Source organism: Stegodyphus dumicola, chromosome 10 (genome assembly GCF_044657685.1).
Source record: "Stegodyphus dumicola isolate Sdum_Otavi_A_Nest chromosome 10, ASM4465768v1".
Taxonomy (NCBI): Eukaryota; Metazoa; Arthropoda; class Arachnida; order Araneae; family Eresidae; genus Stegodyphus; species Stegodyphus dumicola.
In genome coordinates this window covers 53,682,318-53,701,105 of record NC_140777.1, presented here as the reverse complement: position 1 = coordinate 53,701,105, position 18,788 = coordinate 53,682,318, and the positions used below count along the sequence as shown (strand labels likewise).

At 34.3% G+C, this 18,788-nt stretch overlaps 1 protein-coding gene across 1 annotated transcript in view; it reads left to right on the top strand.

Moving 5' to 3' along the window:
• Nucleotides 1-10,684, top strand: part of LOC118183407 (general transcription factor 3C polypeptide 1) — a 34,103-nt gene extending 23,419 nt beyond the window's left edge. Inside the window, exon 2 of the mRNA XM_085824931.1 lies at nucleotides 4,236-10,684. Within this exon, the coding sequence (XP_085681057.1) occupies nucleotides 4,290-9,938 (5,649 nt within the window). The 5' untranslated portion in view covers nucleotides 4,236-4,289 and the 3' untranslated portion in view covers nucleotides 9,939-10,684. The remainder of the gene's footprint in view (nucleotides 1-4,235) is intronic.
• The last annotated feature ends 8,104 nt before the right edge of the window (nucleotides 10,685-18,788 follow it).

Sequence of the window (18,788 nt, the reverse complement as noted above, 5' to 3'; positions counted from 1 at the left end):
TAAATAATTTTTCAGTTACCGTGATTGCAGACTTCTCGACAGCAACGCCGAAAAGCAAACAGTGACGCAGTATCCAACCTTAATTTCGTAACCCAAACAAAAACAAAAGCATTCCAAACATTCTGTATAAAGTTATGCTTAATACAAATAAAACAAAAGTATTCCAAATTTTCTAAAAAGTTAACTTTAGCGATTATATCTTTTACCTATGGCTCAGTGAGCCATAAACGTTCATGCGATGCATGTATTGTTATACAAACAATTCAAAGTTAATGAAATGTGGACTGCACTAATTAATATTTTATTTTACAACCCTTAATCGCATGCGTGCCATCTTTTCAAGCGATAACTTACTTATCTGACAACAAAAACTGAGTGAGTGTTACAGGGTTGCTGTAAAGACCATCTACACCATAGAATGCACCAAGAAAAGAAAAAATTATGTAATTTTAAAGCTAAACTGTCCTAATGATTGAACACCTTCCTGTTCAGAAAGAGTGAAGACTCCCTGTAGTGTCTTAGGGAAGAGAAAAACTTCTTTTGCATAAATAAGGTCATTAAATTGCCCACGCAGGCATAAGGGGATCCCTTCATTCATGCAGTTGGGTTATACTATATTTTAAGAATTTAAATAAAAGTTTTAATTTTAAAATTAGGATTATGTGATATATTAAAAAATAAAGCAATTACTTTTGTCTCCAAATCATTCTGTAATTTTTTGTGTTATTCTCGAGTACACAGTGATGTGTTTTCGCTTAAGCATAGCTATCACTGTTTGATCTACTAGTTGTATGAGGTAGCTAGTATTGGGAGGAAGAAACAAAACATTGATTTCCAGGTATATATTTTGCAGAGATTTTGGGTGTTGTGGAGCATTGTCTGAGATTAATAATGCTTTCAATTGTAAATTATTGTTTTAAACTATTGCTTTACCATTGGTACGGAATCAAAAGTGAACCTATCTTTAAATATTAACGCTGTGATACGATGGCTTTGCAAATGCGGTCAAGAGCAAGAGACTGACGTTAATTACGGAAGGGGAAAGTAAACGGCTGTGTCGGGGATCCTAAGGCAACATATATTTTAAAAGAAAAGTGTTTTTAAGTCTCATTCAATATCAGTAGATCAGGAATAAAATCTTGAATGGAGCTCTCCTCTGTTCTTCACTGTAAGTCAGTAACGCGTACAAGGATGCACACGGTACCGGAATGGAGACAAATTACATAGGATACGAAAAGTTTTGAAGTGCTCTTTTATGTATTTATTAAACAGCTTAATTATATTAGTATGCACTTTTTTGGTTTATTAATAAATAAATAATTAATATTAATAAATTAATAAATACCCTTTTTTAATAAAATAGTACATAAACATATCAGTAATAAAGTATTTACAACTATTCTAGTAATAGTAATAATTAGTAAATATCCATATCATTAATGTAATTAATGAAAGGCATTTGAAACCAAAATAGGATTTGCATTAGTAAATTATAGTTAAAAATAATGGCCCTCATTGTTCTGATTATTATTGGAATAATTTAAAGATTAAATCTGATAGTAGCTTAAGATGGCTTTGCAGTTGGAAAAACAAGAATATAACTCATTTTGATTCACCTTTCTTTTCTTTATGAATGACGAATATCTGTTTGCCATACACGTGATCAAATAGGGAGTAAGTGTTTAATCCATAAGATAATAAGTATTGATTAACATTTCCTATAACTACTTCTAATTAAGGCTTCCCAAGAGTGACCTCCTTAATTTTGACTCGCAGCTTTTAATTTTAGACCAAGATATGAGCATAGGCTCTACCTTTAAACAATGGGATTTTTTTAAACACTGTGGCATGACAATGCCTAGTAAAATAGTTTTAGCATCACTAAGAATCATTTTCTAGATTCCCATCCTAATTTTTTTCCAAGAGATATTAAAAGTTGTAATTGACGAGTATGAGCAATGCATAATACATACATATATATAACGTAAGCATACCATAAAGAAAAATGAACCCCAACAAAAGCTGATGGACTGCTATTGAACTCTAAAGAGGGGTTTATCAGAGGGAAAATGGAAATTAAAATCAATTAAAATTCCATTTAATTGATTTTAATTATTTATTTACTGTATCGATTTATTACTAATTGTAATGGATTGGAATATTTGAATATGAATTAGCTAAATATTTAAGAAAAATATTATGACTGCGAGAATGGAAAAAACATTTTTTTAATATCTGTTTTCTTATAGAATGCAGATGAATTCATTTTTACTCAACAAAAATCAAAATTTAGTAGCTGATTAATCTGTCCTTTATTGAGTACCTTAGTTCAGTGATCCGTATTAATGTGCCCTTTTTTAAAAAAATTTAAATGCTTCAAGAATAATTAGAAAAGGACATAATTCTCTTCTTACCCTTAAATTCTTCAATAAAAAAACTGCATTTTCAGCTATAACCAGGTGAAATAATTCTCTAAATATAATTCAAAGCATAAAAAATAAGGTACATAAGCAGCTTGGAAATGGAACTAGCACTGAGAGATTCTCTTTAAGAAATATGGTGAAGCTTACAAAAAGTCTACAAAGTGAAGTAATTCCCTAGGGTATGCACATAAAAGTCATAACCCAAAGGAGAACAAGTAAAATTAAACTTCAGATACGTATACAATAGTGAATATAACACAAAATATAAAAATAAATTATATATGTACGAAACCTAACTAACCATTCATACTGATATTACGTTAATATATGTATGATAATGAGCATTGTATAATAAAGATATTTTTCTTTGATATTTTATACCTTGTTCTATATTTGATTCCATTTATATATATCTATATGTAGATATATATAATTTAAGGATTCCATATTAACTACTACATATAAAACACAAAAGAGCATCAATAATGTGTTTTTCAGCATTAATTAACTTCATTCTGAAGAATTTTCTGTAGTCTAGTTTGCGTTATTTTATTCATAAGTCTCAAATAAAAACAATTATTGTTTATATATCATTAGAAAATTAACTAAAAAGCAGCGACCACAATGTAATTGAAAAACAGTCCTTAGACATGAAAAGGTTGAAAGCCATTTGGGTTATGTCTACTTTCTCAGATACTCAGCTACTTCGCATACATGTAACATAGCATTCAAAATGAAAAACTCAATATTTATTAAAAATTCATTGATGTAACAAATATTTGTCTTTTTACTCCTACTTTAAAAAAAGATGTTATTTGCCTTACAGTTTATAGTTCAATAATACATTTTCATTGTACAAAATTGCATTCATTCGAAGAATTCAATTTGTATTTTCCTCTGTATAAAAACTAAATGTAGAGAAGTTAGATGTTTAAACGACCCCCACATTTTCTGACCGCGAGCAAGATTATCCCCTCCTTTTCAGTCCCCCCCTCCCCGTGAAAAAAGGGGTTCTAAATTTACAATCTGACCGCATATAAGGTGATTTCTGTGATTCAGGTATATCTTGATGCGATTTCCAAATGACTGGAAGCAGTTCTTTTCTTTTCCTTTCAATACTCTGGAATTCTCTGCTTGATCAACTAACATTTGCTTCAATTTTAAATCACTAGCTAAGTTTCCATCAAGAAGCAATGTCAGTCAGTTTTACGAAGGTTTATGTTCAAGAGCAAGTGATTCTTCCTTCAAGAAGAATGTGCAATTAAGCATTTTTTCCCAAAATAAACCCATCTTGTGTTTATACTGAGCATTGGCTTGGAGGATATTCTCCACTTGCAGTAATTTTGGTCAATGAGAAAATAAATTCTTTTACAGCATTTATTTACCACAGCAATACTATACACTACTCTGTTGTGGTTTATGTGTTATCGACGAAGGAGATTTAATTCAAAATTCGTTAAATGTTAATTCAATATGTTTAAATGAAATGCAGGAATATTGTGTATAATTTAATATTCCGTACAAGAAATCATGTGGTGTATACACATCAGATTTTTTTAGTTGGTTTTCTAGATATTAGTTCATTCCGAATATTTGGACATCTAGATTTTAGACTTTGTACTGTACTTATGTTTGTGTATGTGTATTTGGCTTAAAAAAAAATGTGTAAAAAATTAAGTAAAAATAATTGTTATTTATGTGTACAATTAAATATTTTATTTTAATATGTATTGGCAATTTAGCGAGTCTGTCTCTAACAGTGGAAACTTTTAATGATAACTGTTTACTCATATACTTTTTTCCCCGCCCTAGGTAATAGTATCACCTTTATCTAATGAAATTAAGGCAGTGGTGCACATATGAAGGATGGAAACATCTCTGGATTTCTTATCAAGTATTTTAGATGAAATAGCTCTTGAAGGATTAGATGGAATTACTTTGCCTATGTTATGGATGAGGCTTGAAAATCGCCCTCATTTTCCAATTGCACTTGATGATGATTCCAAGATATTTATGTGGGAATGTATTGCAGTTCATAAAGATATTGAAATATATGAGCTTCCAGAGCCACGAGAATTTTTACCTGTGTACAATAGATATGATCACTTAGACCCAGAACTTGGAATTGTCCTGGAGCCAGAAGAAGATATTAAAGATTTGTATCCAATAGAATTTATAAGTGATGGTGAAATTAGAGGATCTTGTTCCACTTATGAATCTAGAAAATGTATTACATCTGATATAAGATATGATGATGTCTTGTTAATTTCTTTGAATGAAGCTGTTGAAAAATGGGAAGATTCATTAGTCTTAGTTGCTTCTGCTAAAGCTCGACTATTGTCACTTATTGGAACAGAAACAAATCCTCTTGTTGATTTGTCGCTGGAAGAATACTGCTTTCTGGAGCGAATAGGAAGATCTCGTTATCTTGGTGAAGTTACTCAAGGTGTAGGAGGGCTTTTGGCGCTGAATGCTCGTTTTTGTAAGCAGTTGCATTATCATCGAAAGAAACTCACAATGAAAGGCTTAGTTACAAAGCAGCTGCATTATATGAGGAATAGAAAAGGCATAGCAATCACTGGCAGTTTGTTTCATTTAACAAGATTTTATGTTCAACGTAAAACAAAAATGGAGTTCTTAATGAAATGTATGTGTGATCTTTTAAAAAGCAAACCTGGAAATCGAGAAGTATGTAAAATATTAAGACAAGAACTTGGGGTGAAGGAGGGTACATTTAAAAAATTATTTTATCGAGCCTTTCAGAAATGTGTCAAAATTGTTCATCTTCCATACAGAGAATTTTATCCAAATGCAACTCAGAAAGAAAGCTTTACAGTTGCAGGGCAGGAACGGATAGTAAAGGTTGTTCAGCTTTTAAGACATTGTGATGACGAGGAAAAGGATGATGATGAAGAAGAAGATCTGAATGGCAGAGAACCTGTTTTGAAACAGAATGTTTATTTTGACTGTTCAAAACTGTACCATAATATACCATTAGTTTCTCAAATGTATTTTTTGATAAAAAGAGCTGGTCCAGAAGGTATCAGTGCAGGAGATTTGGGCAGAGCTTTGACTCTACCAAGACTGGATATTCGTTCACTATTAAAGGTATTAAAGAAGAAAAATTATGTTGTAGATATTCTTCAAGACAGAGGGAGACAAAAAGAGAGAAAATATATTTCAAAGATCTTTGAAATGCAGAATGAAGCTTATTCTAAAGTTAAAGAACAAGAAGAACAATTTACTAAAGAATCTTTATATAATATGCCTAAAAGAAATCTAAACTCTGCTAAACGAAAACAAAATGAAAGTGCAGATGAACATTTTCAGCATAAAAAAGTGAGATTTAATGATAATATTCAGGAAGTTAATTATGAGGGAGATAAAGAAAAGACTGATTTTATTACAGAAGTCTCTGAACAATCAAATTTTTCAAATATTGAAGCTGAAATACATGAAATTCATAATGCGGTTTTTACTGGTAAAAGTCCTAAACTGATGAGCTTCTCAGAGAAACAGCCTCTAAAATCACCATTTAATACATCGACACAAATGACCTATCGTAAACTTAAAAGAACAAACATAATTCTGGATTACATAAAATCTGTTCGTTTATCCACCATATCAGATTTACAAAAATTTGTAATGGAAAAGGAAAAAGAAGAAAAGTATGATTTTAGAGTCGATAAAAAATCAACTGCACGACTTGTATACAACTTAAATAACCTGCAGAAACTTAAAATTTTTAAAGCTGTCCTAAAATTAGGGAATAAAAAAACAGAAATAGAATTAATCTGCGACATTTCTGTAGAACCAAATGATCCTTGTATACAAGGTGCTATTGAGCAAGCAAAGTTTAAGTATTTTAGTGTATCAAAAGATAAAGCTAGAAAAATTGAACACAAGCAAGAGCTATCTGAACCATCTTTGCTAACTGAAAATAATGTTTCTGAAAAACCAGTAAAGAAAACTAGTCATCAGCCATCAACTGATAAGTATTTTTATAACATACAACCAAAATTTGTGCGCATCAGAACACTACACCAGTTTCTTTTTTATCTTGTTCGAGAGTATGAAGGAAATTCATCTGATAGCAAAGAAGAACCCATTGTGTACCATGAAAGCTTGAGTTGGAAAAGATTTATTCCACCTCTCCCAAATAATGCAAAAGAGGGTTGGTGCTTCTTAGCTGACATCTATTCTCGTATGCCACTCTCTGTTTTTGTGAAAATTGTCAATATAAGACATAAAATATCCAATTTGAATGAATATTTAGAACATGAAGAAAAAGCACACTATCTTCTTAAACATTTATCACAAGACATGCGTAATGATTTGCTTAACAATCGCAAATATTTATTTTCTACTAATGATGTTATAAGAGGTTTAACTAACATGGGCTTAGTATCTATAGGTCCTCAAGTAGCAAAGGAAAAGGATCAGGTGTACCTCTACATACATAAAAATGCTAGTTTAAAAGATACTACTGTATCTACACCAGGCTATATTCATATAAATAAAGATTTAAATTATGAAATTAAATCTTACACTTTAAATTCTCTGAGTGATGTTGAAAATTTCTGGTTTGATTTAGAGAGTATCAGCTTTCATACACCTTTAGGAAAATACAGTGCTGTTGCTGGAAAAACTATTGCCATTTCTGATGCAACTCACAAACCTGAATTATTAGAAACATTAAAAAATAAAAATTTTGATGATATTTGTGATGTAGGGGATATTCCTGGTGATGGATTAGGAGCTGCTGGTTATGACAGTGCTTTATTTTTACATGCAAGGCGTAATTGGCAGTCAACTAACCATTCAAAAGTGGCTGAAAAGCAGCAGAAAAATTCTGAGAATAGTCCCATTTCTTCCTATTCTATTCAGCTTTTGCTGAAAAATAAAGAAACTCTTGCTCCTGAAAATCGTGGTAGATTACAGAGGTTTACAAAAAATAAATTCACATTACCAAAAGATTCTAAAGCAAAGAAAGAAAAGCAAAGTACTGTTAAGAAAAGTAAAGCCGATGTACCTCTTGTAGATTCAAAGAAACGCAAAAGAATTAAATACAGAACTGTTAGGTTGCGAAAGCCGAAGGAACGCACACCATATTATGATGAAAAGGATAAAGCAGCTCTTCAAAAAATGTCGAAAGCTCGTTGTGAATGGTCTGCACAAGAAGATAGTTTTCTTTTGCTGTGTAAAGTTGCATCAACTTTTCTGGATTCAACATCTAGAGCCTTAGTTGTTCCTTATACTGTGGTGCGTGATTTGCTTCATAAACATTTACCAGAATTGTCTGCTAACAAAAGCTCTCGTGCTTGTCAAAGAAGGTTAAGATACATGCTTTTAAATCCTACTACCACCAATAATGTGTCTGTATTCTTGGGAGAAGCTAGGCAAGATATAGAGTTGGTGAAAGAATTTGACAAACCCAAACCACTGAAAACACAAGAAAAGGCATGGGCTGAATTGTTTACTGCTGTTTTAAATAAATTACAGAAAAAATTCATTTTACCTGCATCAGATAGATGTAAAAATATAATTCTTCCAAATAGCATGGATAAATTCAATGAAAGATTTGAGATTACTTCATCTCGACATGTTTTTATGAGAAAAAACCATCATAAAGTGCCAACTAATGCAGAAGAAATAAAGTATTTTACTCTTTACTCACTTATTGTTTCAGCTATGGCTATAAGAGAGGATGATAGGTGGTCTTATTTACTGCGCAGATTATATGGTGCATATCCAGAAAATGTTTTGAGATCTGTAGTAGCTCGTCTTCGGGGTGAAAAAGTAATAGCTATCAAGAAAAAATCTTTCAGAAAAGATTTACAACGTTCCCTAAGATCTACTTTCCCATACCGATTTTCTGTTACATATGAAAATACTTTAATAACGAAATTTCCTGGAAGACTTTTTGGTGAATCAAAAGAATTGTTAAATCATTTAGAAGATATGAGTATAGGGTCAAGTTTTGAATTGAAAGGAGATATAGCTCCTGGATATACTGCTGCAATCCTTTCTCTCAATTTCATGCAACAGTTGTCACTTTATACTGAGATACCAGACCAAATAATTCTGTTTGATATGTCTCTGAGTAAAGAAGCTCGTACCAACATTGTAGAACGTATGATTCAGTCACTGAGTGATAAAGAATCAGTTGAATTATCAAGACTACTAAACAGCAAAAATGATGACCATAATAGTGAAGAAATTTCAATGAATAATTCTAAGATAGTGAAGAATCCTGAAGACCTAGGAAATTCATGTCATTTAAGTGAAGGTGTGTCATTTGAACAAAAATCAAGCAACAGCTTCCATATTAATGAGGGACAGCGTTCTACTAATGTATCAAGGTTTGCCTTATATTTATTGAGACAAGAATTATCACAGCCTCCAATTGAAAGAGTTCAACATTCTCAAGATTATATAGTTCTAAACTCATGCCGTTTATTTTGCACTTTGCAGCCATCTAAACCATCTGTTGTTCTCTTGAATCCTCCTGAAATTGCTCAAAACCATTCTATTCTGGAAAATGTAACCTCTTCACAGTTTATGACTACTGATAACATGATGTTATCTGCGGAGAGGGCTTCAGAAATAGTTTCCTCTTTGATAAGTTATATACCTCCTGAAGCTTTTGTGAAAAATCAGAGTTATGTAAAGTCTCTTGAAAATGTGTACTCTAAGTATAGTGTTGAATCATTAGAAGAAGCAAAATGCATTTTTAACACTATATTTGAATCTGGTGTTACAGGAATTTTAGAAAAAGAACTTTGGTATAAATTCAGGCATCTTTCAGGAGAACTTTCATTATTTGAACATCTCCATTTATTTAGAGAGGCAGTTCTCATACTCCGTGTTGGTACTGTCACATTTACTTACGTATGCGTAAGTTTTGCTGAGTGCTGGGTAGTAGCATCTTACAAATTACCAGATAACTCCATTAATGAGAGTGAAGGCTTAAAGATGGTTGCCAAAAATAATGCTGCTAATTTATCTGAAAGTGTGGAAAATTATCCTGAAATTGACAAAAGTCAATATCAGTGTGCATCAGATTCTGACTTTGTATTAGAAGAACATTCCAATTCAAATAATCAAAATGAAATATTTTTAGAAAATGAAAATTTAACTAAGAGAGTGTATTTCTTACCAAGAACATGGCGATATCCAGACGGTTCTCTGAATAAACCTGCACTGATAGAACTGTTATCAGCAATATTGGGTTATATCATCAGCTTACCAGGGATTCCCACATCTCGTGTCTGTGACAAATTTTCTCAAGCTCTGCAACCAGTCCATACTCTGGAACTAATTGAAATATTAGAGAAATCATATTGTATATATAAATATTATTGCAGGGTTGTTAAGAAACCTGGTTTGTTTTCAAAAGTTAGTGAAATCTATGTAACTCAAAATCCAGAACCAGATGATAAAGACCATTTAGAACCACTTCCTGATGCTGTTTGTAAAATGGCAAGGTTACAAGAACATTTTCTAAATCAGTAACTAATCTTCATGGATTCTTCTTCTAAGTACAAACTAATGAAAATTCTTACTTGAAAAAATTTTCATAAATGTACTAGCAAGTATATTTAAGAAGTAACATTATAAATATATCAAACTTATTTTTGTTATTTCTTATCTGTTGTACATTTTGAAGTTGACTTTACATGTAGAGCGAAATATTTATCAAAAATATTATTAAGGTAATAAAATAAAATGTAGCAATTTTATTATGTTGTTATTGCAATGTATATAAATTCATGCATTGAAATTTTATATATTATGTAAATTGTAAACACTAGCACAAAACTTTTGTGCCTTCTAGAATTTCTGAATATTGATTTGTATTTAGATGTAAATAGATTCTTAAGAAGTGGGAATTTTTTAAAAATCATGTAAACATTTCCATTCTGTTATGTTTTTTATTTTTTATAATAATTCATGTTATCTGCCATTACTAATTCTGCAAAACTTTGCTATTTCTGTCATTTTGTAAACATGTATTTCTTCAGATTTTCTAGTTTTAACTGTTTAATACATAATTTGAATTAGCTGTTTTTTGGTTTCTGTGCTTCCCTGTTAATTGTTATGCATGGTCATGTGATCATATTTTCTTGTTCAGATTCTAGGAACAAATAGATCTGTGCTTCGATTCTTAAATGATTAAGTATTCAGTTTTTAGCTTCCAGGAGTGCATGTTCCAAGAAAGGTTAAATATTTTTTTAAACACGTACAGTGTTTAATATTTATTGGTGACCATAATATATTTTAAATTATTATTTTGTTTGGTAAAATTACATTTATTTTTAATCTATAAGATATTTATTTAGGAAAAATTGGGAACATAATTTTTTAATATTATGCATTTATACTTTGTATTATATTATATTTCCTCATATATTTTCCTGCTTTTTTTTATTTATTTATTTTTTTATACTAATTTTATCGTCCAAAATTCAAGAGAAAGTTTACACAAATAATTAATTCCGGAAAATGCAGTTACAGTAAGGATGTAACAAATGAAAAGTATTCATGGGATAGACTATAGGTAGTTATCAGAATATTAATTTTTAAAAAGAAACCTCTTTTCCTATAAGTACATAGGGACATTAACACTACAATATCTAAAAAAAAAAAAAAGTCTTCATTTCTACTTCATATCTAATAAGGAATCTTCATATTCATATCTAATAATGTATCTTCATTTCTACTCTTTGTGCGTGTGTGTGCTGTTATTCTTTCCATGTACGCAGCATTTTTTTTTTTTTTTTTTTTTTTATGTAAAAGAACCAAAGAATTGTGCAAACTTGGCGCCAGAATCTTTAAATGAGAAGAAAGAGGTATGTCATTTTTATAATTTTTAATGCTTCTCCCCCTCCCTCTTACCTAAAAATTTTGCTCTTTCATAAAATATACTATTGTATAGAAAATTCCTAAAAAGAAAAATACGTGGTGTAACAGATGGCGTGAGTCATTCTTCAAACAGAGTACCTACTGTACCTCACATGAGATAAGATTCGTTCAAATATAAATTTTGTTTTTTCCTTTTTACAGGTTCATGTGACACAATGAATGTTCATTAGGACTTTAACTTTGCACGCGAGCAATGTAGCTTCAAAATCTGTCACTTTTATTCTTTTATGTGTATTATTTCATTTGTAGAGACATTAGGTTATATAGAAGTAGGAGATGTGAAAAATTAGCAGTGCCTTTGCTAGGACTCGAACCTCAGACCTCTCGAATAGGTGGCGAGCGTGCTGACCATTACACCATGAAGGCATGCTAAGAAGGCAGGAGAAATACCTTATATGTTCCCCCTTTCAAAGGGCGACTGAGGATTAAGGGACCCAATCACCAAATTCTGGTGATGAAGAGTAATCATTCACCACCTTTTTTAGTTTAGGCGCCATTGTAGAGACATTAGGTTATTTGGAAGCGGAGACAGGAAAAATTAGCAATGCCTTCGTTGGAACTCGAACCTCAGACCTCGCGAATACGCTCCGAGCATGCTGACCATTACATCATGAAGGCATGCTAAGAAGGCGACAAATATACCTTATACATTAATAAATTGGTCTTTGTCATATTTCATTGTCTTAATTATTAGCAATGAGATGTTATATTGAGAAGAAAAATATGTTATAGGAAAAAAATATTATATGAAATTATTTCAAATGGGGAAAGATAACACTTAAATGCTAATTGCTTATGCTTATATTAGCCCAGTTGGGCTTTAATAAGCTATATTGATCTAATCCCCTAAGGACAATCAGAATGTCAACTATCAGCTAGTTCCCAGCCGGGAAATCGGAGCGGGTAAGGAAAAGAGGGCCCATCGGCCATAGTGACAAAGTCCAATCATCAAAGTAACTTAACTCTTACCCCTGAGACAAGAGTAATAATCACGTGTATGGAGCTATGAAGATGCAAAAGAAATGAAAATACATGAAATGTGCATAGGATACAGTGTTGAACATGTAATAAACAAATGAAAGTGAAGTAATGTACGCATAAAAATGTGTTATTTACATATTTGAAAACGAGTGGGCTAAGTGACAAAATTGTGATCCCTCATTCTGTGAGCCGTGAAAGGCCTGATATTGTAGTCCTCAGGAATGCAGACATAGTTCAGTACAGCATTAAAGTTTCCTTTACTGCAATTCAAGCCCTTGTCAAAGAACTTGCTGTTAAGATTTAGCAGATATTTGTCAATATATTCAACTTGTAAATCATCGTGCAGGCGTTTGTTACGGATGTAAAAATGCGCTCCTGTCATGGTGCGTAAGATTGTGTTTTGAGTCACCTGCAATTTGTTGATATCTGAGCTCGTAGCAGTCGCCCAGACAGGGGACGCATAACACATAATTGGTCTTAAAATGGAAATATAAATCTGTCTTTTCCTTCTCAGATCTAACTGCGAGCTGCGCCCTAGCAGTACTTGTAATTGTTGAGCAATTCCTCTGGTCTTGTTTGAATAAGCAGTCACGCCGTTGGCAATGATCATTAAATTTGTAACTCCATCAATACCTGGGGCTTTCTTGGGGTTCAATTTGGAGATAATATCCGTAACTTCTCTTGCATCAGTTACACCATCGGCATTTAGAACCGTGGGAGCACCTAGCCATTCTTCTACTTTCATTCTGACTTGGGTCTCAAAGTGAATATTACGAGGTGTCTGATTGATGTAATTGACATGCGTGCTCCACGTGAGTCTTCGATTCAAGTAAACACCTAAATACTTGGCCTTGTTTACCATCGGGACACGTTGGCCGAATAGGTAAAGTGGCTGAACTGAGACCAATATTTTCTTCCTTCTAACAAGAAGTAGCTGTGATTTAGTCGCATTGATGGAAATCTTCCACTTGGAGCACCACTCCTCAATGTCCATAATTATATCCTGCATAACAGAAATTGCCCTGTTAGGCTGAATAGATCTGACCACTACAGCGGTGTCATCCGCATAGCAGGCCAGCAATGTATTTCTGTTGAGTTTATCCCGCGAGAAATCAGCCGCATAGAAAAGATAGAGTACTGGGCCAAGACAGGACCCATGAGGGACGCCTGCAGCGATAGTTTTGTATCCAGAATGACTTTGCTTGTAGCTAACAGTAAAATAACGATTTGCAATATAAGATCTGGTGAGTAAGATCAGTTCTCTAGGCAAATTCTTATATATTAAGCCCTCATGCCAGACACGGTCAAATGCTTTGGCCACGTCCAGCATGAGCACTGCAGTACAACTCTTATGATGCAGAGCAGAGCCGATAAATTCCACAAGCCTAATCAGTTGTTTAGATGTGCAAAGTTCGCTCCTAAATCCGTACTGATCTTCCGGAAGTACCTGTAAATAAGGCTGGAATTTCCTTAAAATTATTCGTTCAAAGATCTTGCCTATATTAGAGAGCAAGCTTATGGGCCTGTGATTCTCCGGCTTAGTGATGTCTTTTGCAGGCTTCGGTAGTAGGAAAACTTTTGCGTACTTCCAGCAGTCCGGGAAGTAGCATAACGTGATACATATATTAAAAATGCTGGAAAGTCTTGTGATTCCACCGCGCGGGAGGTTCCTGATCATTAAATTTGTAACTCCATCAATACCTGGGGCTTTCTTGGGGTTCAATTTGGAGATAATATCCGTAACTTCTCTTGCATCAGTTACACCATCGGCATTTAGAACCGTGGGAGCACCTAGCCATTCTTCTACTTTCATTCTGACTTGGGTCTCAAAGTGAATATTACGAGGTGTCTGATTGGGAGAAAACTGCTTTTCAAGATGTAAAGCGAAAATCTGACATTTGTCAATATCTGAATAAGCAGTCACGCCGTTGGCAATAATTGGCCTATCACACTGATGCGTCCTCTTTAGCATTTTTGTAAACTGCCAGAAGGCATCACTGTCTAAGTTTAACTCCTCCATTTTATCATTCCAAGCCTCACACTTTAATTTATGCATTTCAAGCTTAATATGCTTACTGATCCTATTTAACTCCGTTTTAATAATTGGGTCCCAGGTGATATTATACCTCCTTCGCAGCCTGTTTCTTTCGGCTATGAGAGATTTGATGTACCTTGGAATCTTAGCGATTTTACAAGACCTTTGAGTAACCTTGGTGGCCTCATAGTAAGAGTCATTAAGACATGTAGTAAACTTATCAGTCTCCTTGTCAATATCAGAAGGGCTTTTCATAGCACCTAATTTAGGGAGCCTCACTTTCACAACGTTGTGGTACATTCTCCAGTCGGTATGGGTCTTAACATTCGTATAATTAATACTGGTGACCCCTAGTGTAGCAATCACAGGAGTATGAACAGAGCTTAAGTCGTCTCGAACCTCCAGCACCATATTAATTCCTGTATTAGTCAAGATGATATCTAGAATATCAGGAGTGTACCTGATGTTGCTGGGCCTGAACGTCGGCACGTCAGGCGCAAGTATATCAACTGGGTGGTCACTGATATACTCTCTCAGTACTTTATCATTGTGATTGGTGCTGCGGCAGCCCCAATCTTTATGCTTACTATTGAGGTCGCCACCAACAATCATTATTGAGGAATCCGGAATAATATTTTGTAACATTTCCTCAGTTAGCCTATTAGTAGGGGGGTTGTAGATTGACGCAAATAAGGTATCTCCAATCTTAGGCAAACTAATAGAGGCAATCACAATTTCATAGCCCTTGTCTCTTTCAGTCGAAATTAAACAAGATGAATATTTACAATGAACGTAGATGAGTGCTCCACCTCCTCTGTGATGTAACCTATCACATCGGTAGGTTCTATAATTTTTGATGCTAACTCTGTCTCCTGGGGTGATGTGCGTCTCGGAGATCAGGCAAATATCAATGTCGTTCTCATACATAAAGTCCTCCAACTCATCTTTCTTTCCTCTCATGTTGTTAGCATTCCACACTAACATCTTGATTGGCCTAAAATTATTATCTTTCCTATCCATGATTGGGTTCATTATTGACCGCGTTGAAACTACTAGCATTTGCGCTAGGAGCTAAATTTACTTGTAGAATGCCGGAAGCCTTAATAGCCTCAACAAGGTTTTTAAGCCCTTCAAAAATACTTCTAGCTTCATCTAGAGTATTCGTTGTTTGCCCGCCAACAGCGGCAGCATAAGATTTATTGATAATTACTCTATCACTGAAATTCTTCAAAGGCGGATTTTGAGTATTTATTTTGGGAAAATTCGGGCAACCCCTGTAGTTGCTTGTATGATCTAATTGGCAATTTATACACTTAGGTTTATCTTCTCTTGGCTTGGGGCAGTCTTGAATAATGATCGCTAGCGCATTTCATACATTTCGGGTCATGCATACATCCTGCCTGGGCATGATGAAATGCCTGACACCGAAAGCATTGTACCGGCCCTTTCCTTCCTTTGTAAGCTTCTACTTTAACATTCAGCAAACATAATTTAGTTATATTATGTATCCCTCTCGCTTTTTCATTCCTCTTCAAAATAACTAGAAACAGGGGCAGATTAAATTTTTCTCCAGCGAGACTCGTTCAACTGGGAAACCTCTATCTATCAGTTCATCAGATATCTCTGAGGTTGGCGTGTCGATCGGTAAGCTGCGTATAACAACTTTAACCTTCTTGTTTTCGGGTAAAATAAATGAGTGATATTTCACTCCTTTGGTATTAAGTAATGCAGTTAAACTCTTATGAGTTTCTATACTGTCAACTTTTAGCTCATAGTGGTCTTGAGCTTTCATTATACCTGATTTTAGCTTAATTCCTGCATCTTTAAACATTTCCTTATATTTTAACCAGGAGTATTTACCATCTTGTATAATAATCGGGGGAGCTTTATTGCTCACTTTATTTGGATGTATGAATTTATCCACATCCTGCTCATTATTTTCGGCAGAATTGGTACCATTTTCATGATCATGTGCATCACCTGGAAAGAGAATATTCCAAATAGATTTCTTTTATACTCCTCACAATTATTATTTTCTTTTACAAACATTTATATGTATGAAATTACTTTGGCTGAAAATTTTTTGTTCAAAAATTATTATGCCTCTAATAAAAATTAACCAGTCTTTTATAACATATATACACTCTTAGACTAAAAAAAAAAAAAAAAAAAACACCAAGAAGGAGTTATCCAAATGGGACGAAAATTGGTAGAAGTAATGTACATGTACAGAAAAACAAATGATTACAGTTTGAGAAAAAATGAATGATTTATTGGAGTGATAGAGCTTCACAAAGTGAAAAAGTCAGTAACACGTTTGTCCACCTCTGGTCCTTATGCAGGCAGTTATTTGGCTTGGCATCGATTGATAGAGGTTGCGGATGTCCTCTGAGGGATATCGTGCCAAATTCTGTCCAACTGGCGTGTTAGATCGTAAACATCCTGAGCTGGTTGGCATGCCCTGCCCATAATGCTCCAAACATGCTCAATAGTACAGAGATCCAGTGACCTTGCTGGCCAGGGTAATGTTCGGCAAGCAGTAGAAATGTGTGCAGTGTGGGGGCGGGCATTATCTTGCTGAAATGTAAGCCCAGGGTGGTGTGACATGAAAAGCAACACAACGGGCCTTAGAACTTCGTTGACGTACCACTGTGCTCTAAGGTTGCGACGGATGACAACCAAAGGGGTCATACTATGAAATGAAATAGAACCCCAGATTATCACTCCTGGTTGTCGGCCTGTCTGCCGGAAGACAATCAGATTGGTATCACTGCTGTCCGAGGCATCTCCAGACTCGCCATCGCTGGTCAGTGGAGCTCAGTTTAAAGCGGGACTCATCACTGACGACTATTCCACTCCAGTCAGTGACATTCCAGTGTGAATGAGCCCGACACCACTGCAAACGGACTTGACATTGTACAGAGGTCAATGATAGTTGACTCAAAGGGCGCCATGACCTCAGCCCCCTTTCTGTGAGCCATCTATGAATGGTCCTTGCTGTCACTGAAACACTAGTTGCACATGCAATCGATGATAATGATGCATCTGGTATTACGTATTTCCGGAGTCATTCTGACTAGAGGGCGCTGCGTTCGTCCTAATAGTCAGTGGCAGGCAGGATACTAAAGATGTAAGACGTGGAAGGCAGAGATGCCTAATAATATATCTCTAATTGATTGAAATTTTCGTATATTTTCTTGTAAATAAATGTTGTTATTGTTAACAAAACCTCTTATTATCTCTTGGATGCACCTTTAGTTTCACAGAACCATTAGATGCAAAATCTGGGACTGTGAGTGCCGCTCTAACGATTGCTCGGTCTTCACGTTCTGTCGTTTCTCTAGGCCTACCACTTCCTTCTTGACACTGTTTGCGGCCATGGTTCACTCATTCCTTCCAACATCGTTTAATAGTGGCATCGCTCCTACTCAAATGTTGAGCTATTCGCTGATAAGACCAACCGGCTTCTTTGAGCGCAACTACACGACCTCTCTCAAATTCTGACATCTGCGCATATCGTTCGTGTACCTGTATGCGAGGCATAGTTACTGTCTACCAGAGTACACGGAATGAAATTCGTTAAGAATTTATGACCTGGAATCGTAATTTCTCTTAAATATTCTGCCAGTTGTATGCATTGTAGCGACAACCGTTCGTTCATTGGCAGCCAAAATGTAAAATTTTGCATTTTTCGTCGAAACTTGTATGCATGTAAGATATATAACAAAATATGATAGCTGTTTCAAAAAATGATTGGCGACCTCAAAAGTAACATTCTAAATTTGGTGATCTGTCCCTAAATTTATCTCTTGTCTCAGGTTCCAGATTTTTCTATGTTACGTAACGTTTTAATGCAGATGCCTCTTGTCGAATCAAATTCATTGTAAACCAACTCTGAAGTGAAACTTTCCCACTCCCAACCTTCTTCCTCTGAAAGTACTGTAACTTTCCCCCTTTTTCCGCATAGCTCTCCTGCTGGCAAGACGCTTTTAAACCATGCTGCTACTGCTTACTTAAGATGACGTTCAAATTCAAAACATGTACGTATTCAAATATAATTAGGAAACATCTTGTCTGAAAAAGGATGATTTGATATGCGTGGAAAAAATAAAGATTGTGATTTTTCAAGATACGTTGTGCTAAGTTGCATTATCAAGCTTTTACACTCTGCCACTGCAGTCATCTATGCAGTATCGTAAGCTGTTAAAGTTCCAGTGCCTTCATCTATACATTTTAAAATCATTACATGCATATCAGTTTGTGTCCAATTTGCTTTATATCTTCTTGGTGCGTAGTTTTTTTTTTTTTTTTTTTTTTTCTTTTACATGTGTACATATGCACACATGTCATTTAATAGAGAATATATAAATGAAAAAGTATCGCCTAAAAATGTGGAGTATAATTTAGATAGTAAATGTGTAGTA